Source organism: Hemicordylus capensis, chromosome 2, assembly GCF_027244095.1.
Source record: "Hemicordylus capensis ecotype Gifberg chromosome 2, rHemCap1.1.pri, whole genome shotgun sequence".
Taxonomy (NCBI): Eukaryota; Metazoa; Chordata; class Lepidosauria; order Squamata; family Cordylidae; genus Hemicordylus; species Hemicordylus capensis.
The window spans coordinates 421,755,927-421,779,941 of NC_069658.1; the positions used below are offsets into that span (position 1 = coordinate 421,755,927).

General features: G+C 45.0%; 1 protein-coding gene and 1 long non-coding RNA gene across 10 annotated transcripts in view; one reads left to right on the forward strand and one right to left on the reverse strand.

Annotated features, from left to right (window-relative positions):
* The window catches only part of LOC128345803 (uncharacterized), a 40,851-nt gene extending 26,040 nt beyond the window's left edge, over positions 1 to 14,811 (reverse strand). The window contains exons 1-2 of the long non-coding RNA XR_008316653.1: positions 14,748 to 14,811; positions 10,028 to 10,118 (exon numbers count right to left, since the gene is read on the reverse strand). This is a non-coding gene — a long non-coding RNA (uncharacterized LOC128345803). The remainder of the gene's footprint in view (positions 1 to 10,027; positions 10,119 to 14,747) is intronic.
* Positions 1 to 24,015, forward strand: part of CA10 (carbonic anhydrase 10) — a 509,308-nt gene that overhangs the window by 375,421 nt on the left and 109,872 nt on the right. For all 9 annotated transcript variants that reach the window (XM_053298318.1, XM_053298322.1, XM_053298319.1 and 6 more), the window contains one exon: positions 23,701 to 23,886. In XM_053298318.1, coding sequence (XP_053154293.1) covers positions 23,701 to 23,886 — 186 coding nt within the window. The remainder of the gene's footprint in view (positions 1 to 23,700; positions 23,887 to 24,015) is intronic.

A 24,015-nucleotide genomic window follows, 5' to 3' on the forward strand; every position in this document is an offset into this window, starting at 1 on the left:
CAACTGCTGGAAGGATATGGTGGCAGCTTCCTTGTAGTTGGATCCCATGCTACTCTGGTAATATCTGCAAGCAGCAATCCTGTGGATCGTAAGGATGATGGGATCCCTTCTGATGGTAGAAACACAATCAAGAATTTGATGTACTGAGTCTAAAGTCATTGCTTTCCAACTTTCTACTTTATGGGGAACTTTTCCCACATTTATTTGTGTGCCAAGTAGCCTGTGAACTACAGGAGAGCCTCGTTATTCTCAGAACTGCTATTTGTGTTTCTGTGGGTGTCTAATAGACACCAGTTTCCACAGATATTAATGGGTTGAAACCCACATATCCGCAGCTCCTAAAGGGCCAGAAGTGACTGGGGAATTCACTTATGGCTGCCATTTTGTCTTGAGGAGATACAGGAGGAGCCATTTTGTGTCTTATTTTCTGGAAGAAAAATTGACTTTTTTCTGTGGCTTTTCACAGTTTGGGGGGCCATTTTGTCCTTTGGGGGGCATTCCTGGGCACATGGGGGACCTGCAGAGCACACCACAGTAAGTTTGAGGCCATTTGGGGGCTCTTTCCCAATGTTTCTCTCCACCCTAGAACCTAGCCCCCCTTTTTTCCATAGCCTTAATGCCTTGTTACTCATGGTTCCGTTCCTCACGGTAGTCGGCAAGGAACGAACCCCCGCAAGTAATGAGGTTCTCTGTATTGTCATGGAAACCCATTGCAATGCAGAGGATTTTTGTGCAAACTCAGTTCATGTGAGACACTGGCCATGCTTGTTGTGCTTCCCTGTTGCCCCCCATGCACTGAGAATGCAACCCAGAAAACCCCCTACGCTTCCCAGCAGTTGTGGGTTTCAGAAAGAGATGGATAATGGTGGGCAAGCTGTCTTTTAAGGCAGCTAGTTTGTCATCACTAATGTTTTTTTTAAAATAGGGGACTCCTTGATAAGCTTCCAAGAAAGCGCAGGATTCCCCAGAACACTGTTTGAAAACCACTGGTCTAAGAGAGATGGGGACAGTAGGTCATACTGCCGTACCCACTCCATTCCTCACATCCACTGGCAGGCAGTCGTTTATGGCTGCCTAAAAGTTTGGGACAAGCAGTGGGAGAAGTGCGAAGAGCAATAAGCCTGCATAGTACTTGCAGCTCAAAAGGTCCCTGACACAGCAGCGACAAAGCCCCTAGAGAGACTCTGGTAACAGATCAAAGAGGATATTGAGAAACATGACGGAGCTTCTTAATTAATTTCTAATCCTTTCCCAGCCTTAATCTTCCTTCTCCCAGGAAGATCTGGCTTTATACATTCCTTGTGCACATGTTTTGCAGGCAGTGTGTGCTGCCTTCTTAGATCTGTGATTTGTTAGAAGCAACATGTCAGTGGGTCAGCTATTTATTCCAGCTTAGTATTGAAATACTAGGCTTTTTATAGGGTGAACATTGACATGTCAAACCACAGTATTAATCACAAAAAAGAGAGAGTTGCAAACTTAAATGTATCTGGCCCTTTGATCGGTGATTGGTCAATGTCTTCGTCTAAATTAAAAAGAGAAATCAAGAGGACCAGTGAAATCAAGTTGTCCCATTTAGTGCTATTTTATTTGGCTGCAGCATTTGTAGCAAGATTAATGTTGGCATTCAGAAACTATTCTAGGGTTTTTGAGCATATTGTTTGGCTTCATGTTTATTTTTAAAAGCGTGTCTGCAGTATTTTAGTGTTTACATCCTTGTAAAAAATAGAAAAGCCCATCAGAAGGTATTTTTGTTGTAACTACTCATATCGATCTCTTCCATTGCAGATGCTAGACCTGAAACTTCCAACTCGGGTAGATGGGTTTTCTCTGTTCAGTTTCATAAATTTCCCATGAATTGGCTACTCCCAGCATTCTGTTCTGTCTGCCTGTTGTTTCATTTTCCCTTTTATTATGAATCATCAGTAACAATACAATGGTTACAGAACATGATTGCAAAACTCTGAGGCTGTTCACATCACCAAATGGGGTGGGGGGAGGCAGAAGTCTACCTGCCTTCCCCCACACGATCTGATCCCAAACCATGCTATGCTGCCCATGAGCCCAGGCAAGCAGCGCGATAGCAAGCAAGAAGTGGAGGTAAGGAAGCCAGGCTTCCAGATAGCCCACAATGCACCGTGCAGTGCACCACTTGATAGCCCACAATGCACCACCTTCCCCCAGCATCTATGGTAAATATGGTGCCAAGCAGCTTCCAGCAGCTCAAGCGCCCACATGCCCAGAGAGTGAGGTAGAGAGCATGTGCTCATCCGCCTACCAACAGAGGCTCCTCATTTGGGGTAGAGGGGGCATTACAGCTGCATGTGGCCAAATGCACTGTGGTATTTTCTAGTGGTGTGAAACGTGTGCATAGGTGCTGCCTGCAAAGGGGCACTCAGAACTCCAACCCCCTCTCGCACTTCAGTTGATCTCCTTAGACAAGTCCTCCTGCATGGGGTGAAGAGGAGAGGGCTGAGATGGCAAGAAGGGAGAGAAGTAGAGGCAATGCTCATAGAAAAGATGGAGCCACTGAGGGGAAGAAGAGGCTTGGGGCCGAGAGAGAGAGAGACAGAGAGACACACACAGAGAGAGAATTGCCACTTCCTACTCTGACACCTACAATTAACCACTCTAAGGGCAGGATTCCTTTACTCACAGCCAACCAAGGGGCGGATTTAGCACTAAATCAGCACTAAATAGCCAGCTGCCAAGTGCTGGTGTGGAGATTTTGGTTGAGACAAGTAAACAACTTTACAAATGGAGAAAACCCTGCACTGGTTCTTTCTAACTTAAGGTTAAACAACAGTTAGTCTATGGTTACCCCAGCTCTAGAGCTGCCATGCCCACCAAATTCTGTTTCTCCCAGATTTTAAGCATCCCACCCAGATTCGCGCGGATTTCTGCTTTCATTTTAAAAAACTAAAACAAACCCTTTTTATCCTGGATTAAAAAGCAGGGCAATCCCAGCACTGCACACAACCTTCCCTACCTGGGGTACCCCGTCCTACCCTCATAGGACTGGTCATGTGGATAACCTTTCTGTCTGCCGATTCTTCATTTTGCAAGATTTCCCCACAAAATGTCAAGGATGGTAAAAGAGCTTTACATTTACCGTCCTTGACATCTCATGTAAAAATCTTGCGAAAAACCTGTGCATGAGAATTTTCAAGAATGGTCAGGGAGCTTTACATTTAACTCATGCACACATACATTAACTAAAAGGAATGTTGAGGTGATTATGTGCTCAATCATATGCTAAAGAAAATAAAATTCTACATTCCAGTGTGTACAATTGCTTGTGGCTTAGCTTGAAGAAGGGAAAAACAAATCTTCAGATAGAAGAATGTAGGGCTATTCACACAAGCAGCCTAATCCGGGCTAAGGCAACCCAGCATAGGTTAGGCTGCCTGCGTGCATCAGTGGGATCGAGAGTAATCCCAGCTCTGCCCTTGTGGGTAAGCCTGACTTCTAACCCCCTGCCTTCAGCCAGGGTTAAGGGTACAATCACACCCTCCTGGAGAGATTCCCCCAACTCACTGCACTCATCAAGGATTGTGGGATATCTGAAGTCCAGAACACATTGTCCCAGTCTCCAGAGATCCATACTGCTTGAAACGGCATGGATCATATAGGAGTGCAATTCACACATTCTACCGCCAAGACAGAATCATCTGAGGGGAAGGTACGTTTGGCACAGCCTCCCCCACTCACCACACGCCCGGTCGTGTGAATAGGCTTATTGAAAGCTGTGGCAAATATATGAGGCTTTGCAATGTCCAGAAATCCAAGCTACAGGGACAGCAGAGAACTAACATACAGTTGCCATTCTGCAACCGTGTTTTGGTAACTATGAACCTGCGAACCCCAGAATCAAGTGGGAAATTTAAAGAGAGGAAAATTTAGAAGCCTCCCTTGGACTTTCTGCATAACATGCTCTACCAATGAGCAATGGCCTTTCCATTCCATTTGAGTGCACCAACTGTTTCCTCGTAATTTCAGCTTCTGAACATGTTTCCTCCCACCATGGATGGCCAAGATGATAGCCACAAGGCCACCGCCGTCTAAGTGAATGCTGTTATTTGTATACAATCATATATGTTGAATATTATTGGCAACTTTCCTTGACTGTTAGTATAGCTCATGTTTATCATTATAAAAATCTCTTCCCATATAATTAAGCACGCAATAATCTAAAGACTACACCAGTGATTCAAGTTCTTTGTTCCCTTTTGAGTCACTCCTACAAGAGGTATGAGCAGATGGTGTATGAAGATGCTTTAGCATTCATAACAAAAGCACATAAATCCCTCTTATAATCAGTGAAAAGCATAGCACTTGAAACATTCTTCATCGTTATCATGAATATGGCACTTTCGATGTGCAAAATACTTTACAACTCTTTGTCCTTAAAACAACTTAGTGAAGGCAATCCCTCCTATTCCCATCTTCATACAGGAAACTGAGGATGGCAGACATTGAGGCTGTTCTCACGACCAGCCTAACCCAGCCTGGAGCAGCCCATCTAGGGTTTGGCTGGTTGTGAGAAGCAGCAGGATCCTTGCGGGTCCCTCCTCACCCTGCCCGCCTAATCCTTTTAAGGAACCCGGCTGTTATCCAAGGCTAAGAACAGGATGCTGGATCAGGCCCATGGCCCATCTAGTCCAGCATCCTTTTTCACACAGTGGCCCACCAGATGCCCCTGGGAGCCTATAGGCAGGAGTTGAGGGCATGCCCTCTCTCCTGCTGTTTCTCCCCTGCAACTGATGTACTTGTACCCCTACCCTGGCTACTGGGTATCATGTGTCTCCTTGCCTGAGTTCAGCCTGATGAAACACAAAGATGGCTGGATAGAGCACCCATCTCATGGAGGAATCCCCGATGTGACGTGCGTGTCACACGTTGCGTCAGGAGTTATCCCGAGGCTGGAACACCCAGTTCCAGCCCCGGTTCCTTCTGCCCTGTTCCATGCCTCAAGGAGCTGCACAGAGCAGGGCTGCCCGTGTGGGCGCATGGGAGGAGTGCCACCGACAAATGATTTGGTCATCTGGGGGAAGGTAGATTAAGGGCACCCTCCCCACCCCACACAGTCTCCCAGCCCATCCCTGGCAATCGTGAGAATCACCTTATTCAGTTGCCCAAGACTAATCAAAGAATCCATATCTGATACCCAGTGCTTATCTCTTTACCACACTAGCTCAGTAGGTTCCTACATTTGTTAAACATATGAAAAACATTAGAAAAATAATTTGGTGTGTGTTTTTGAAATTAACTATACAAAAAATAACAGTGAAGTCCCTTCCTTACTCCCTGTATGTTCTGTTACAGGCGTTTTACAGTCTTTTCCACATCTGTTTCAAAACTGTTTAGAGAACTACAGTGGCAATAAAAATACAGCTAAAACTACAAAAATCATATTAAAATGGATATGAGAGCTAAACACAGGCTGCATTCTCAAAATCACAGTGATCCTGGTTAAGTGTTAATCAGGATTGCTGAGACCTGTGGAGCTGGTTTTGAGAACGCAGATTTCCCAGACAATCCTGTTCAAAATGCTGTGGTTAAACTGCATTTAAGCAGGATAAATCCTGGGTGCTTTCCAGATTACCTGCTGAACAGCGGTAGTTTACTTCAGCTTGGCAAAATTGTTTTAAAATCGTAAATAGGTTATTGCACAAAGCCACCAGCAGGGGGAGCAGTCTTTTCTAGCTTGTGTGAAATTTTTGCTTCGAGAAAATACAGCTATCTATTTACATCGTTGTAGCACTGTATCGCAAAGATAAAACCCAAAAGAAAGCATCAGAAATGTGAACAGCACCTTGTTGACAGTGCATGGACTGCAATGCAGAAACACAGGCAGAATGGAAGCACACTTAACAGACACATAGTGACACTGTTGTAGTGTCCAATCTGGTTATTTATCCTGGTTAAATGCAGTTTAACTACAGTGGTTTGACCAGAATTGCCTGGGAAATCTGCATTCTCCAAACCAGCTCCACAAAGTTCAGCAAACCTTAGAGGGAACACTAGTCCCAGCCCAGTCAAGGCTTGCATGGCTTCATTCTGGACCAGCAGACATTTCCAAATGATCTTCAAGTGGAGCCCACATAAAGCCTATTATAGGAATTCAGTCTAGACATAACAAGGGCATGGATTACCGTAGGCAGATCTGACTGACACAGCAGTGAAAAAAACTTTAACACACCATCTGGAGCTGGGTGAAAACCCCTGTACCACAGCAGGCACCTGGAGCTCTACCAGACAATGATTTCACTTTGGAAGGGCAGGTGTACATTCATATATTGTCCAGATTTACATCGAAGTAACTGCGAGCTGTCGGGGAGCACTCCATACACAATTTGGGTTTTTCATTACGCATTGGAGCTTAGCCCAATTTATGTTGGGGTACAAAAATTCAACTTTTTGCATCATATTTTTTGGCAATTTCAAAATATACTATATGCCCTGTAACTTTCAGTATTTCACCCCTCTTAATCTGCCGTTAAAGCCTGGTTCTTAGCCCGACACTAACGGCTATGCCACACTGGCTCTTGAGTGTAGGACACGTTGACAAATTGCCTCTATGCTTTCTCTTCCTTCCACTGCCTCCTCCCCTATTTATTCTTCCGTTTTCTTCCTCTTCCTTATTCTTTCTTCCTTTTGGCTCAATTTCCAGTCCAGTGCAGAGATGTAAACAAGGCAGGGGTTCTGAGAGCTATTTCCAACATGATGCTCAGTAAGGGAATAAGCAAATGCAATCAGCTTGATCTTCCTAATCCATGAGCCTCTACACTAGGAAAGTTGTGCCAGATTTTTTTAGATAAGATGGAGAAGCATAGAGAACAAGAAGGAAAAGTCATATGAACATCTTATTCTGCACTTCCATCGTATCCAAAATGGCTCCAAGGCTCCCTAATATTTGAGGCAGGGAGTGAAGGAAGCAAGAATTGGGGGTCTGAAAGCAACTTTGTTGTTCTGGTATACAGCACAGCCATGATAGAGGGTCTTTCCAGGCTTTAACACCTTGCATTTGTGATAATGTTACCAAGCCAATAGCAAGTTGGCACTTCCTCTGGATTTGGAGCTGCGGTCTTATGAGTAGACACAGGACATATTTTGTTCCTTGTGAGCGAACTCAGAGACCAGCTGGTAGATTGGAGGAAACCTCTCCATGGATCACTTGTGTCCATAAGCCATACCTAGTAGGCTACCAAAGAGATAAGTCACTGTTGAGTGTATAAATAGGCTTGTTTCTTTGGCTCTGAGAACTACACCTGGAACTGGAACAGCCAATTTATCTCCAGCTATGCACAGAGTTATCTGCCATATGCACTCTTCCCATCTCTGGATCCTGACCATGATCTCTAGTCAGTTTTATGCAGCTGAGGCTGTGTAATGTGCAGGATATTACACTGCCGGGCAGAACATAACATTGCAAAATGTTGTATTCCCCAGATTCCTCCAGACTGAATATCAACTACAAAAGAACAATGGATTACACCGTGGTATAAACTAGCTGCATGAACTCAGTTGCTTGCTGAGGCAATTTGTGTCCTACTTTCCAAGACTTTCATAGCAGGCAATTCTGTATAGTCTCTGCTTACTGGCGGGGCGGGGGGGGGGGGAAATAGTGCCAAGATCAATACAGCAATATTTTGTAGAAGAAATTTGAATTTATTAAACTGGTTTGGCATTTTAAAAAATGATTAAATGCTGTGTTTATTGGGTATCATGTAGACTTCAAGAATATTTGGAATGGAAAAGAACGTAAGCCATAATACACTTTTAGACTTTAAATGAAATTAGAAAATTGATTTTCCTCTCCCGTTCTGAAATCACAAAAATGAAAGCCACTATCATATGACAGACTAAAATAGTTAAACATATTACAGGTTTTTTTATTGTTAAATGGCTTGATGAAAGGGTCGAATGTGTGTAAAGGAGTCAATTGGGGCTGTAGACACAAAGGACAGTTAAGGACAAGCTTAGGTCTGACCCTCCCAAACCTGTCTGAAGGCAGGGATAGGAAGAAATGAGGAATAGGATGAATGGTGGTCAAAGTAGATACAGAAGGGAGAAAAACAAAATGAAGATAGGGATAGAGACATGTGCTCTAAGAAGAAACAAGGGGCTGAATTAGCAGACCTGAGGACTAGTCAGAAAACCTGTTGCTGAAGTGGAAGGCTGAAATCTGCCTTGGAAACATATATACCAATTATTTGTCTGAGAGGCAGCGTTACATAAAGTGACAGCATTGCCACATCAAAGCATCTTGCTGATTTTGAGCATGGAATGGTGGAAGGCATTGCAACAGTCCGCCAAAGCTGAAATCCCTAGTCTGATGTGAAACATTGAGGCTGTTCTCACGCGCACCCGAAACCAATCTAGTCTGGGTGAAGCTGCACGTAAGAACTCCAGCCCGATCTCAGCAGAGGGCAGCATCGCCTAGCCCAGCTTTTCAAGCCGGCAGCTAGTCAGGGTTAAAGGCTTGGGCGAGTCCTTAACCCAAGCTCCGGGATCATGTGTTCAATGGGGCTGCATTCAGCTCCAGTGGACACAGAGATGGGTGCCTAGAGCATCCATCTTCTGGGGGAATCTCCCTGGCCTCTGGAGCTAACAATCCCTTTGACCTGTAGTCAAATAGGAGTGGGGTAAAGGGTGCATTGGTATGTCATTATTCAATGCAAGATATCAGTGCAAGTAGCCTAACGTCTTTACATTTTGTTAATGGGGGGGGAAAGAAATATTATGCAATTTTTAAAAAAAAAAAGTTCCACAAGTTTGTTTTCTAACCAGGAAAGTAAATATGCAGCCATGGCCAAGGGGAGCAAAAAAAACTGTTACAACTGACATAGGAGCAAAATACAGAAATCCTGCCCTCTTCCCTTCCCTTTGCTAGTAATCCCCACCTCTTCTCTTTCATTGATTAGTACATGTGTTGGAGAGACATGAAGCAGGAACAAGCGGGCTAAAACTGGATGGTGGCAATGAGATGCCCGAGGTGGAGTCCCTGCCATGCGCAAGTCACCTGGGGCCCCAAAGGAGACCACTGTGGAGACAAAAGGGAGTGGGGAGAGAAGGAGACAGTGGAGCAAAGCTGCTTCCCCTTTGGGGCTTGGCGCAAACCTGAAGTATTTTGAGCAAGGAGGCCCACTCATAGCAGCTCACCAAGGCCAAGTAACTCCAGGAATCTGTTTACACAACAGAAGATCCAGGGCCAGAAGCCCACACTATCCTACTGACACAGCAAAGATGATTCCCCCCCCACACACACACACATTTATATCCCGCTCTTCCTCCAAGGAGCCCAGAGCAGTGTACTACATCCTTGAGTTTCTCCTCACAACAACCCTGTGAAGTTGGTTAGGCTGAGAGAGAAGTGACTGGCCCAGAGTCACCCAGCTAGTTTCATGGCTGAATGGGGATTTGAACTCGGGTCTCCCCGGTCCTAGTCCAGCACTCTAACCACTACACCACGCTGGCTTTGCGAAGTTATTGCTGAGGACAGCATTTTGTTTGCAGTGAAGGCAGGGTCAGTAAGTATGTTGTGTGTCTGCAACTGTAAGCAAACAATTACGTCTAGTCGGAAGAAAGTAGCTTTTCCAGAGCAAACATTTGTGCTCAGCTGCTTCTGCAAACCAACCTGTTGCTCCCCAGCTGAGTCAAGGTTAACTATGTTGGCAGAATGGCACAAGGAGTGAGGCTTAAAATGCCTTCTCCTCTCCTCTGGGGAAAAATGTTCAAGTCCTGGGCATATATGATTAGGTGAGACATCTGTGGCCAGTGCAGTGTGGTAGGATCTCTGCAAGATGGCTGCTGAATGTGTCAGGTAGAAGAAAGAAAAAGAGAACAAGGAAACCAGAAGGGAAAGAACACACATATTTTTAGTAGTGGTAGAATGTGTATTCGTGCCAGGCGTCCCACTCCACAGAGGGATTGAGGCATGTTCTATTCTTTGCACTTGGCTTATGCCACCCCACACTCCCACCCCTTCACCCCCACAGAAACCCCTTTTAGAAAAGTGACTTACAACTTTCCAAAGGGATCTTTTAGGAGAGTTTCAGACTTCACTTGCAGCAAGCTAGGCATGAATGAGGTTCCGCAAGGCCATCTCCAGAGTTCTTGGAATGGTAAAAGGATAATTTTGAAATGCAGACATCCTGCTCATTATAGAAGGCATGGTTGCCACTGAGATAGGGTAAGGTAGAATAAAAGTAATAATTGTTCCCAGTGGGACAGAATTTGAAGTATTTGAGCATAGGTTATTGCCTTGTTAAACTTGCTGAGGGCAGGTGGTGAAAGAAGGCAATATCCAACTGCAGCCTCTCACACCTTCCTTGTAGGGTGTTGGATGATGCAGTGGGCAGAAAAATGTGTGCTTTGTTGCATGCCACAAACAATTTGCCTTGATACAAAAATGAATTTACCGAGGTCGAATTCCATGTTCTTTCGATTACAGTTTTCCTCCTAAGACAAAGCATAGGATGTGTTTGTATAGCTTTGATTCTTTACAAAAGAAAGAAATCCCAAGAAAGCGTCATGTCCGCAGTTTAAGAATTTGAGAACTGCTTTGTTGGAACAAAACACGGTCAGGCTAGCCCAGCACACTATTTCCATCCGCAGCCCGTGGCTCTCATGCTGCATAGTGAGCTGTCTGTCTAAGCAGCAGGTGTGCTCGCTGCTTCTGCAGCGCTTCCAATCTTGCTGGTGTAGCTTGCGAAGGCTGGGAGGCCCCATGCCTACTTAGGCGGGCACCCTCCCTCTGCTACCCCCATAATTCCCAATGGGATTAGAAGCAGGAGTGCAAGGACACACTCTCTAGTAGGCACAGAGCCTCCCCGCCTTCACAAGCCATGCCGGCAAGGTTAAAAGTGCCATGGAAGCAATGAACACCCCTGTTGCTTAGAGTTTGTTTGTTCTGGTAGTTTGACAATACATCTGCTAAAGGCAAGTGTCAGCAAGTTAGATTTCTACCAATTCCTCTGAATTTTCCCTTCATTTCCTTTCTCAGACAAGTGAGAGAGAGAACATACAAAACAGTGGTAATCGGTGATTCAGGAGTGTTCTAGTTTTAATATTGTCTGTCTTTCAAGCATCCGTATAAATCTGGCACGCCCTGAGTGCCAAACATCCATGCATACAAACAAAGCCCCATAACATATTATATACAAATGCCAACCTGCGTATTTGTAAGTTGGCTACTTCCTGTATTAATTTTTAAAAGGGTATTCACATGGGCATCCTAACCCAGTCTAGGGCAGCCCAGCCTGGGTTAGGCTTCACGCGGGTGCACTGCACCAACACCAAGCCCCACTTTCAAACTTGGTGTTTAGCCTGTGGTTCGCTTACCCTCGGCCAGCAAGCATCTGGGCGATTGCTGCCGGGTTAAAGAGCTTCTCCCCTGGCCCAGCACCAGTTCTGGAAGTGAGCCGGGAGGAAGGAGCAGCTTCACCAAGCATGGCGGCGGCTCTAGTTAGAGCAGCTGCCACGCTCAAGCCCCAGGACAACCCTGGGATGTGGAAGGGGGAAAGTCCTCCTGCTCCCAGCATCCCCCTCCTCCACTCCACTGCTCACATGGGTGTGTGGTGCAGCAGAGGGGAGGACAACAGCTGCTCCTCTGCCGGGAAAGGCAAGCAAGCTCCTGCCTTCCGCACAGCCCACCTGCCCTCCCCAGTGAGGTTGTTTGCACAACCTCAATGTTTGTCAACTCTGATGACAGAAGACACTCCTTTCTCCTCTATTTGGCTCAGAACGAACTGAGCCATATCCCTGAACATCCCAATTGGCAGTGTGATGGGGTCTGATCCTTCCCCCAACACTCCCCTTTTGGGTCTCCAAACTCCATTCCTCCTTCTCCTCCCACTCACCTGCCTCCTACATTATCTGGGAGGAGGGAGGGATCCCTCACCTTCTCTCCTGGTGCTGCACGCCAGTCACCAGGAGCACTAGGAAATGGAATTTTCCCAGCACTCCTAAGAGAAAGGGAAGGGGGACTGGAGACAAGCAGGTGGGTGAGCAAGAGCAAGGGAGGAGCTTGAGTTCTTCTCTAGAGCAGTTTAAACCCTGGTCCGAGAAGAACTGGGGAGACAATAATGCTTGCTTCTTATTAGAGATGTAAACTACAAGCCATCTGCGTTTGTAATCCAAGCCCAGGGATTAAAAACGTTGGCAGCATCTCTGGTTGGCTCCCAAGTTACAACCATTATTGTCAAGTAGTCCATCCCTCAGCTCATCTCTTCATTCGTGTCTGCCTTTGTGCCAATGCACACTCCTCATGCTTCCTGATTTGGGGAATAATTTCAGGTATGGCCCTTCCATGGTGCCAGTATGCATGAATTACTCAGTGATCATTAGAAGGCATTCGGAGCATGTTCAGGAGGAGTACACCTTCAGGAGTGTTCTCTTTCTTATTGGTACTTCACCTCTTCCAAGGCTGCAAGTGTCATTATCTTCTTATGCCTATTAAATCCAGTCCTTTTTTGCCTATTAAGTTATGCCCTTTGGAAAAATGCTACCATTAACCTCAGCTGGATTACATTCTGGTTTCTGCATACAAGAAAGAACTGTTTTGCTTCCTTTTAAACTCTGGTCAGGTAGAGATGTTGATCTAATTTCTGAATATAAAAAAGAGGTATTTTTACTTCTTGATTGCTAAGGAAGAAGAGTTGACTGAATGCAGGTGGAAGTGTTTCTTCGGCATTAAGTTACCACAGTAGGGGGGGAAGTGTACTGTGCTAAAGCGATGGCTTTGTACATAATCCACCATCTTCCTTCAGCAGAAAGGAACATGTAATACTTTCTTTTTAAGACCTTTTTTGATGAGATGGAGGGAGATTCTTTTGGAACTAGTACAGTGCTCGTATGATAGATTAAATGAAATTCATGTGGAGTATATATTTGGTCATCTGTCTTCCCCCTGTGTGGCTTTTGTGATTATTTTTCAACTGGATCTGAGTGGAATTGGGTCTTGTGAATGGGCCCAGCATTCATTTGGCTCCATGGTCTCCTCACTGTCAGCAAGACAAAAAGTATAGTAGTCATGTGCCAATTCTGTCCCATTCATTCTGAAATTCTCTTTTGAATTTTGCTTGCGAGAAATCGCAGTTCCAACCCTTCTTTCATAAATGATATTGTGCTGGTCTGTATCTAATACTCAGGGATGTACTTGCAAGAACAAAACATAAGAACACAGGAAGGGCAGAAAATTCAGCAGAGTACAAATGAAAATGCATCTGAAAATATTGCCTAGGAGTCTCTGCCTAGAATCCCAGAGTGACATTCCTACAGCAACACTATAACATCACACATTTGTGGCCTAGGAAGCCAGAGGTTGCCAGTTCGAATCCCCACCGGTATGTTTCCCAGACTATGGGAAGCACCTATATCAGGCAGTGGCAATATAGGAAGATGCTGAAAGGCATCATCTCATACTGCGTGGGAGGAGGCAATGGTAAACCCCTCCTGTATTCTACCAAAGACAAACCTCAGGGCTCTGTGGTCACCAGGAGTCAACACCGACTCGAGGGCACACTTTGCCTTTACCTAGTACAACCGTTAGTATGTGCCATCCTCTTTTTGCTTATTTATTGTGGCAGTGAGATGTTGAGATTGGATCTAGGTAGGATATAAGTAATACCTATACATAAGTAGTCACCTGCTATGTCTTATCTTAACATTGCATATCTTTCTATTGTCAGTTAGCCCTAACCTAAGCTCTCAGCTCCACTGGATCTGCAGTAGCCTCCGTAGTAATTAACAAGCCCAGACTGCTGTATTAATATGGTAATGGGAATATATTAAAGAACTTTATTGTCCCTGAACGACAGCATGTGGCATATAAACCCCATAGGGTGTTACAATGCAGCAGGACACGTTTTGTGTCTTTAATTGCTTATGGCACATAATTATCTTATGACTGGCATGACCCTGTGGTTCCTCTATTAGGATTCTGCTACTTTCTCTCTTCCCCCCACCCTTCCAAAATGGCATATGTATTATTGAAGCCCATTATTTTGATCACAGGGAATTGACATATTGTGCTCATTAGCCGGTAAAGTTAGACTTCATCATTTCTGAGGTTTTCTCCAGGTATCTCACAGATTAGTAATTTAGCAAAGTAAACACCCAAACTCTCTTTGCAATGGCAATTATGATCAGCCGCAAATGGCGCTTGGAGAGGAGTTCTTTTTTTCATCTGGTTGTAAGCCCATCCTGCTGATGAAACTGGGATGCATTACATCATAATAATTTATCTTCCACTAATTAACATGATTCCCCTTTCAAATCCTCCAGTCCTAGTGAGATAAAGAGATTCCTCTGGTTCTTCCATTTATCTTTAATATTTGATCATTTTCACACACAATCTTTAAAAAAAACCAACACACACACCTAAACATTTGATTCTGCTATTTCTGCTACTCCCTGTTGTTCTTCAAAGTTAAGCAATTATACGGTAGCTCTCACCTAGTAAGTGGCACATTATCGACAACTCCCATGCTTATTTTAAGTCCCCTTTTTTAAAGAAGAATCTAAAAATACTTGGATTTTTGCCAGGAAAGGACGAAAAAGTATCTCTAGTATTATAACGTATCTGATAGCCTTCAGGCAGTCTGCCGGGACTGCGCCCTGAAAACTCACAGCTGTAGGCTGGAAGTATGCCAGCATCTTGGGAAGGAATTCACAATTGGTTTAGATTGCTGATACCTCTGCCTTTGCAACTGTAAGTCACAGATTATGGTGGTATCACTTACCCAAAAGATTACGTTTCTTTCTTCCCTTCTTGGCACAGGGAAGTAAACAGAGCATGTATTTAATATATAACAAGTATGTCATATACTCACAGTGCTCTCTGCTGGATGTAATGAAGCATTGCGGGCAACTTAACCGAAATGTAATTTAGCAGGATGATTATGGGTGCAGATACATACCATTAGCCACCAAACACTGAGGCAATTCTCATGCGCACCTTAATCCAGGCTAGGGAAGCTCAACCTGGGTTAGGCTGCTCATGAGAACGGCCAGGATCGGGCTCAATCCCGAAAGGGCAGTGCCACCTAGCCCTGCTTTTAGCCAAGGTTCTTAGCCAGGGTTAAGGGCTCAAGCTATGTTTAGCCCCAGTGGACACAGAGACAGGCCTCTAGAGTGCCCATCTTCTGGGGGAATCCCAAATGCATCGCACATGTTGTACTGACATCCATCCACTGTGGGATCTCCAGAGCTCCGCTGTGCGGCACACAGCACAGATAATCTGGGAGCACAGTCCACCTCCCAGCCGGAATCAGGTGCTTATCTGGGTGGGAGGAGAGTTAAATCAGCCTTCCCACCCACCCAGTCATCTGAACAATCTCACTGTTTGTTGAAATAATCACAACCATGTGAACATTCTAAAAAAGTACATACACTTATTTCAGATTTATGTACATATGTAATGATGAGACTGATGTTGGGCTATTAGAATTTAGCCAAATTCTAAATGTGTGTACCTAATTGTTGAACCATAGAAGTTGGGCCAAACTACATACTACCTAAATGTGTCCATGCACAGTGACAGGTCTGCATTTAGGTGTGAGTGGCAGCCATGCTAGCCCACAATTTGAATTAGGACCTCGGCTAACGGATATTTACTGAACTGAAAAATGCCCCCTTCGACTATTTAACCCCCAAAGTGCCATTGTCACAAATAGCTCTTTCAGGGTTAAAGAGCTGCTTTGGAGGAACAATGTTCAGCAAAGCAGCCCAGAGGTAAAAGGGTAGATACCCCCTATCTTCATGATGTTGTCCTGATCTGAATCATAGCCCTGTGCACCTTCTGCTCATGGATTAGTTGCTGGCCATCATGGTTACCTTATCTGCACCATGAATAGACATGATCTCACTTTTACTTACAATTTCTCAGAAGTTCCTTCGTTTCTTATTGATGACATCGATGTTCTAAGCGTAGAACACAAGGCCCATGCGTGTTTGGAAACCGGGTGGGGGAGGCACAGACATTGCCAAGAACTGACCATCCACAATGCTGTAACCCATGCATAGCCTTTACCATAAACATTGATTTCTCACACAGATTCTACAAAATTGAATCAGCCAATTTCTCCTTCAGTGGACCCGCCTGCCACAGACCCGCCTGTCAGTCCCTTGAACGTTGCATTCTAATAGGAGCTGCATGTTGATACATACACACATGCAATCCAATGCATGTGAACGGAGCCAGCTCCAGATCTGAGAGGGCCCTTGTGTGGGGCTTACCTTGGCATTGTCAGGGTTATTGGATGTTTTTTTTCCCCTATCACAATAGGCGGCAGCAGCTGACACAACGGGATGACTTTGAATGATTTTCTTCATCTCTTCAGCCAGGGGAAGCAGCAAAGCTTCTGGGGCCCCCTTCTTTTCTCTTCTCTCTCCACCCCTCTTACCCCACGGCACCAGCAGGGCTAAAGGGAGTACGAAAGAGCTGTGCCACATTGCATCCTCTTTCTCGCTCCCCTTCTGAAATTGGAACTTGGCCCCACAGGGCCTTGCAAGGATGCTGAGGCCTCTTGGGCAAACTCTCATTTTGGGATGGGGATGAAGAGAGGAGGATGCCCCAGAGCCATCTCTCAGCCCAAGAGACGTTTCCTATCCTGAAATGGGAGCATTGTCACAACGACCCCCAGGCTTTATAAGTTATAACTAGCACTTTGTATTTTGCCCAGAAACCTATAGGCAGCCAGTGTAGCTCCATCAGTAAAGGGGTAACGTGGTCTCTCCAAGATGACCCAGAGACCAACCTGGCTGCTGCATTCTGAACCAACTGAAGTTTCCAGACTATGTACAAAGGCAGCCCCACGTAGAGCGCATTACAGAAGTCAAGTCTGGAGGTCACCAACAGATGTACCACTATTTTGAGGTCATTGATCTCGATAAACGGGCACAGCTGGTGTATCAGCCGGAGCTGATAGAAAGCACCCCTGGCCACCGCCTCAACCTGAGAAACCAGGGAGAGGTGTGAATCCAGAAGTACTCCCAGACTGCGAACTTGTTCCTTTTGGAGAAGTGTGACCCCATCTAGAACAGGGAGATCAAAATCGTCTCTAGATTTCTGACCCCGCACAATAAGTCCCTCCGTCTTATCTGGATTCAGCTTCAATTTATTCTCCCTCATCCAGCCCATTACTGCTTCCAGGTAGGCATTTAGGGAGGATATGCCATTTCCTGAAGAAGTTGACATGGAGAAGTAGATCTGGGTGTCATCAGCATACTGGTAACACCAGATATGTCCAAGCCCTACTGAAATCAAAGAGACAAGTTAGTCATGATTAAGTTCAGTCCCATTTATTTAATCGGGGTTATTAACTTTGGTAAGTGAATAACATATTTATTCTGAATATTGCGCAAATATATTAATACTGTTTTCTAAGCCTCACATTAATAATATGGGCAGCATCCAGATGAGTTTGTCATGACTAAGCACCATTTAAATCAGTGAGAAAAATCAGTATTGTCTAACATTAGTCCCATGAATGGGGCTTAGTATTGTCCAACATTAGTCCTATGGGGGGGTTACCATTGCCCTCTCCCACGGATGTAGTTATTATTAACAGTCTGGATCCTGCCAGTTAATAATACAATATCCCACTTTGCTGTGTTTTTAATATACCTACAGTAATTTTTAAAAAGGAGGGCAAACAGTTGCATTCCCACTGGGAAAGAAAGATGTGGTAGAAGAACAAAGAAACAGAAGAAAGAAGGGGCAGAAGGCAAATAAAACAAGGAACGTTGTAGTCTTGAGTGAGAAGCTGATATCCTGATAGGCTGCATGCTTGTGGCAGGAAGAAAAACTCGTGCTATGAAAAGCCTCTCAACTTCTGCTGCACTGCTGCTTGTGCAAGAAGGAGTGGGTTTTATTTAGTTATTTCTTGTTAAATTTTTATACTGCCTTTCATTAAAACAATCGCAAGGCTGATCTCCCTTCCCCCCAAAGTGCCTTGTGCCTCCAAAAAATATGTCTTCCATGGCTGCAAAATCCTCAAGGACATGTTTTAAATGGCACAGGGCACTTCTGAGGGAAGGGGAGATCTGCTAAAATCACCTTCCCGCACAATTGTCACAGAGAAGCCTTCCATTGCACAGGTGCATCTCGTGTAACGTACATGCAGCCTTAATCAGGATGACAGCCAGTGTCTGGGTCGAGATTGCACTGGAGATAATTGATACGTTTAGTTTTAGTAGGAAATAGTGGGTTGTTGTTGTTGTTGTTGTTGTTTTGCAGCTCTTAGTGAAGTCTGGGTTGACTTCACTAAGACAGAACAGCCAGCACTCTGGCTCTGTCATATTTGCTCCATACTATTGAAGTACAATTGTGTGGTGTTTTTTTTAAATGTCCCAGTTTTTATGGGCTGCCCCTTCCTTATCAGAAAGGTAACTTTCACAGGATAACAAGAAGGCCTTCTTTCTGTCTTCATTCTGTCTGTGACATTCATTACTGACAAACCCGTTAGACAGTAAAGAGTTATCTCGCACTCTGGGACTGGCACCAGAAGAGCAATCCTTCAGACCAGCCATTTAGACAACACAGTGCTGAGCTAAATAAGGTATGAAATCCAAATGGATAAGAGCGATACCTTATTTTTTTTCTAATGGCTGCTCCTGCATAATTCCTACTTTAATCTACAATATGAATTTTAATGAGAACAGAACAGCAGCAGTTAATGTCATTCAGTAGCGCACTCTTTAAAAAACACACCACACAAATAGGACAATTTTTCAAATAACATTTAACCAGCATGAATAGCATGTACTTTCTCTGCATGTGGTAAACAGAGAGTAATCTGCTTCTAGCCTGGCCACAAACAAGAAACAGATGCCTGAAGTGCCCATCTCTTGAGGGAATCCACCAATGTATTGTGTGTGTTGCATGGTGCATAGTGGGATTCTCAGAGGCTGGGATGCGCTGTCCAGCCTCAGGAGCTGTACACTGCGCCACGCAGCATTGCTCGTCTGGGAGTGTGGGCTGTGCTCCAAAAACAAGAAATCGTTCACCTGGGGTGGAAGGTGAGTTTACACAGCCAAATACCCAGTATTTAAAAAAATAAGAAACAGCATGTAGATGGCCAAAATAACGGAGGTATGGTTCAGCGAAAGTGTGCTAGATTATCTGTATTTCTGCTCATGCCCTATCATTGCTAGACAACTCAGTCGGTCCCAATGAAAAAAATCAAAATTGTATTCAGCATTGCAGAACATGCCAACAGAGAGTTTTAACAGTCAGTTATAACAGAACAAGTTTCAAGAGAGCTAAATAAGGGATACCTCTAAAAACATAATGGGGCCATTCACACAACCTACCGGGCAGGTGGGAGGAAGGCTTCACAAAACTTGCCTTCCCCCTCCCCCCAGATGAGTATTCTGAGCTTGCTCTAAAGCCAGGACCCGTTATCCCAGCTTCTGGGTTTCCCACCATGCATTGAGTGTGGTACACTGAGGATTCCCCCAGGGGAGGGGTGCTCTAGGCGCCCATCTCTGTGTCAGTGTGAGCTACAAGTAGCCCGTGCTGACACACGATCCCAGGAGAAGGGTTAAGGGTGTGTTTGCACTCTTAACCTTAGCTAAGAGCTGGGCTTCAGCTCTGAATTTCAGTGGTTCTCAAGGGCAGCCAAACCCAGCAATGTTGTTGGTTCACCTTTGTAATCCACAGAAAATTGGTAGATTTGTGTTAGAAGCCAGTTGGAACATTTTTATCTTAAGAGAGAAAGCCAGGGTAGTCTGATTTAAGATTAAGCTGAGTAAGAAATGAATTTTCAATATATTTTGAAAGCACTTAAAAGCAAAATGGAATGTTCAGTGACGTACAGTTTCCAAAACAGCAAACTAAAAAGATGACTTTTCAACCCAATTTATGTTTTCAAGCTTGGGGGCAAGCATTCTGATGTAGAGATGTGCATGAAATGGATTTTGCAATTTGTTTTGAGCGCAAAATGAATAGCAAAATCCTTGAATCGATTCATTGAAACAGCAGCCAAGCTGGCTGTTTTGACAAATCAACCTCAAAACATTTAGAGTGTTTTGAGCACCATTTTGCTCAAGCACGTTTTTCTGGGGAGGGCTTGTCTACCAGTTGGGGTCATCAAGGAGACTAGTTCTCTGAGGTGAGCTGATGCACTAAGTCCAGAATGGAGGGCTGTTTTACCCACTCCCAAATTGGTACACCAGCTCTCCATGGAAAAATGGGAGGCTGCCACACCTGTGCAATGGGCCTCTGCGTGGCCTGGCATGACCTAGGTCATGCAGAGGTCCATTGTTGCAAGCGTGGCGGCCTCCAAAATGACTGCCGGATGAGGGGGGAAGTCCCGAACAGGCTGGTTTTGGAAGGAAGGGAGGCCAGCAGTGGAAGGGGGGACCTCCATCAACACCCCCACCTCAGAGAAACCCCTCCAAAGGGAGTAAGTTTTTAAAAAATTAATAAACGCTTGCGAACCCCCGAAACGGGCTGCACCAAACAGTGGGTGGTTTGATTTGACCCCAAACTATCGAATCATACTGGCTTGACGTTGAACACGTTCGACATAGAACCTGTTAGCATATTCCTAGCCAGAACCAGGCCGTACTGCTAGGAGTGCCTGACCCGGTCTGTAGTTGGGAGGAGAGCTGGTCTTGTGGTAGCAAGCATGACTTATCCCCTTTGCTAATCAGGGTCCACCCTGGTTGCATATGAATAGGAGACTAAATGTGTGAGCACTGCAAGATATTTCCCTTAGGGGAGAGAGCCGCTATGAGAAGAGCATCTAGGTTCCAAGTTCCTTCCCTGGCATCTCCAAGACAGGGCTGAGAGAGACTCCTGCCTGCAACCTTGGGAGAAGCTGCTGCCAGTCTGTGTAGATAATACTGAGTGAGATGGACCAATGGTCTGTCTCGGTATATGGCCGCTTCCTATGTCCCCTGTGAGTTTAGAGGAGCTGGTAAGGTGCCCTCTTGCCGCTGCCCCCGGCCACCATTAGAAGTATTTAAAAGGCAGGGTTGCCCCCTTTGCTTGTAAAGGGGAATCCTCACCAGATTCCCCTTGATAAGTATACTTCTTGAACCTCATAACCAGTTCCGAACCGGTTCCATCTGAAACAAGGGTAGTTCAGTCCGAACTGAGACCATAACCCCTTTTGTGGGGCCCGAGCCTGTTCGAGTTCAGACTGGTCAAACCAGCCTGGTTCTAATCAAACCGGTTCTACGCATCCCTATCCTGGGCAAATTTGAATGTATTGTTTGTATCCAGCCTTTGGTTGTTTGGTTCGTTCTTGTTTGCTGCTGCAAGCCGTGGTTTGAGATGCACACCCCAGCACCTTACAGTAGCGTGGATTCAATAAAAGAAGCTCCAATTGAAATATTAAGGCAAAGTTCATATTTATTTGCCATGCATGCTAATGTCAAGACAATGAGTTAGAGGGCAAATGCAAAACTCCTCAGTGTGTTCTCCCCCCCGCCGCCCTCCCAAGCATTAATAAGTGACTTTATGTAACAAACTAGTGGTTTTGTAGCCCGTTGGATAACGGGCACTAGGGGAGCTCTGCGCTCCAGACCACCACCGCCATTACCCCTCCCGCCCGTGGCTCTGGCCGGGCCCGCCACTCACCGCCGCCCGCGGCTCCGGCCGGGCCCGCCACCCACCGCCGCCCACGGCTCCAGCCTGGTCCACCGCTGCCCGGGCCCACCGCCGCATTGTCTTCTCCGCCGCCTCGTCCAGCGGCCATCCTGGGCGGCCAGAAGTGGCCGCCCCAAAGAAGCCAGGTAAGCGGCAGCACGGCCAGGCCTCGGCCATGGCTCTGCCGCCTCCTTGGCCGCGCCGTCTCCTCTGGCCGAGGCGGCGGCTTTGCCGCCGCCTCGGCCAGTGTCCTCCGTTGCCGCTTACCCGGCTTCTTCGGGGCGGCCGCTTCTGGCCGCCCAAGATGGCCGTCGGGTGCTGGCGGTCCTGGCTCCCTGGCTCTGTTCTGGCCATGCGCTTCGCGCATGCCCAGAAGAGGCCAGGGAGGCACGGACACACGCTTGGTGTCCGTCCACGGACGGACACCAAGCATTTTATAGATAAGGATAGAAACTTCTCTCACTCTGATTTGAAATTAAAAAGCGACTTTAAAACACCTGTGTCTGAGTAATGAAGCAGAAGCTATTTATGGTTACTCTTAAGTTCCACCGCACAATCTCTATAATGTAACTTTTCTTACAAGGAAACAAGCAACAAAACAAGACCTTTAAACACGGTAATTAGTATTACAGATAAAATGGCACTGCAGCAATGTTAATTATTACCATGCTGATATATTATAGGATATAATATGTAATTGTCAAGGCTTTTCTTTTAAATTAATGCTCACCAAAGCATACCATTGCTATACAGTACTTCCCTCTGATTAATACAAATTTATATAATTTGAATGTATTGTTTGTATCCAGCCTGGTGATTTTGTAAAAAAATTGTTGAGGAAACACGATTCATCATTTCTCTGAACTCAAGCAGAAATGTGTCTGGGCACGATCCACCTGGAAGATTTCTTGAATAAGCCTCACTGAAATGCGTGGGATCCATAGAGAAGCAACTCTATAATTTTACAGAGCTCCCAGTCATTTCAATGAGGGTTGCGCAGGAGACCTTCCAGGTGACTTGTACTGTCCTCACAGTATCAGTAAGGACATTAATATTCCTTTAAATTCTAAGTTCACTCTTTTCACAATAATGTCTTTCATAACTGGAAGCTAAATCTGTCTATTCAGTGGGTGGCCTGGTTTCTTTGTTTAGGATCCACCCTTCATGATTTACTTTAAAACAAACTTTAAAAAGGCAAGAATATCTTTAAGCTAAGTGCTTCTTCCTTACTGATATTCTTACCTCACTGATATTGGCTGGGTGGCGTTGCCAGTGTACTGCAACATACCTGGCTATGACTTACAATGAAAGGCCCCTGGGTTCTCCCATAGGGAAATCCAGCAGCAATGATCCAAAGAAATCATGGGCGCATGAATAAGGGAATCACCCTAATTTCCTTAGTTTCATTATCTTTCATCCAAGGCTAGGACTGTAATAGCTAGCTTAGATTAGTTTTCGAACTGTTTGGCCAATATGTCTTGGAGGGAAAGGTGAAGACCATTTCTGTGGAAACAAGCATTTCGCCCCCAGTATTGGCAAGTATCGAAGTTTATCACATATATTTGGACTCTTGCAGTTTCAAAGCTAGTCTTCTCTGCATTTAGCCAATTGTTTTTATAAATTTTTCAGCAAGAATAAATGAGTTGAATTTCTTATATGTTTAAATATAATGTAAATAATTTATCCTTTAGTTGAAATATTCCCCTTTCTTGGGGCCGAAATTCTGTAATGAAGCTATTATTCAAGTCTCGTATAAGGAATACTTTCAAATTCTTCCTTATTTAGAGGCAAACTAATCACGTTTATTGTGTTCGGCACACACTTCTGGCTAAAATGTGTATATATTTTACATGAAATATGTATACTTATTAAAATAATTCCCTATATAGTGTAATGCTCCAACAGAAAAATGAAGCCCTTTAGAGTTTGTGAAGTCTAATTTTCAAAAAAAAAAAAAAAAGCGCTTCTAGAGCAACCAGAAAGTATTTAAGGCAAAAACAAGACCATCACCCACCCCACTCCTGCAAAAAACAAACAAAAAACCTGAAGGAAGCTGAGACCTGCCAACTTCACATTATCTTTTCCATTTTGTTTAGGTCAGTGGGACAATGTATAATACAGGGCGGCATGTTTCCCTACGTCTGGACAAAGAACATTTGGTCAACATCTCTGGAGGGCCCATGACATACAGTCACCGCTTGGAAGAGATCCGGTTACACTTTGGAAGCGAAGACAGCCAAGGGTCAGAACACCTACTGAATGGACAAGCTTTCTCTGGGGAGGTATGTCAATGATAGAGATCTAACAGAAGCAAAAATAATATAATGCCTAGGGGAGTGGGAGCTATTTTGTTTTCTGTTTCTGCAGTTGCATGGCACTGCACTATATGAAACACAAACATCAACAAACAC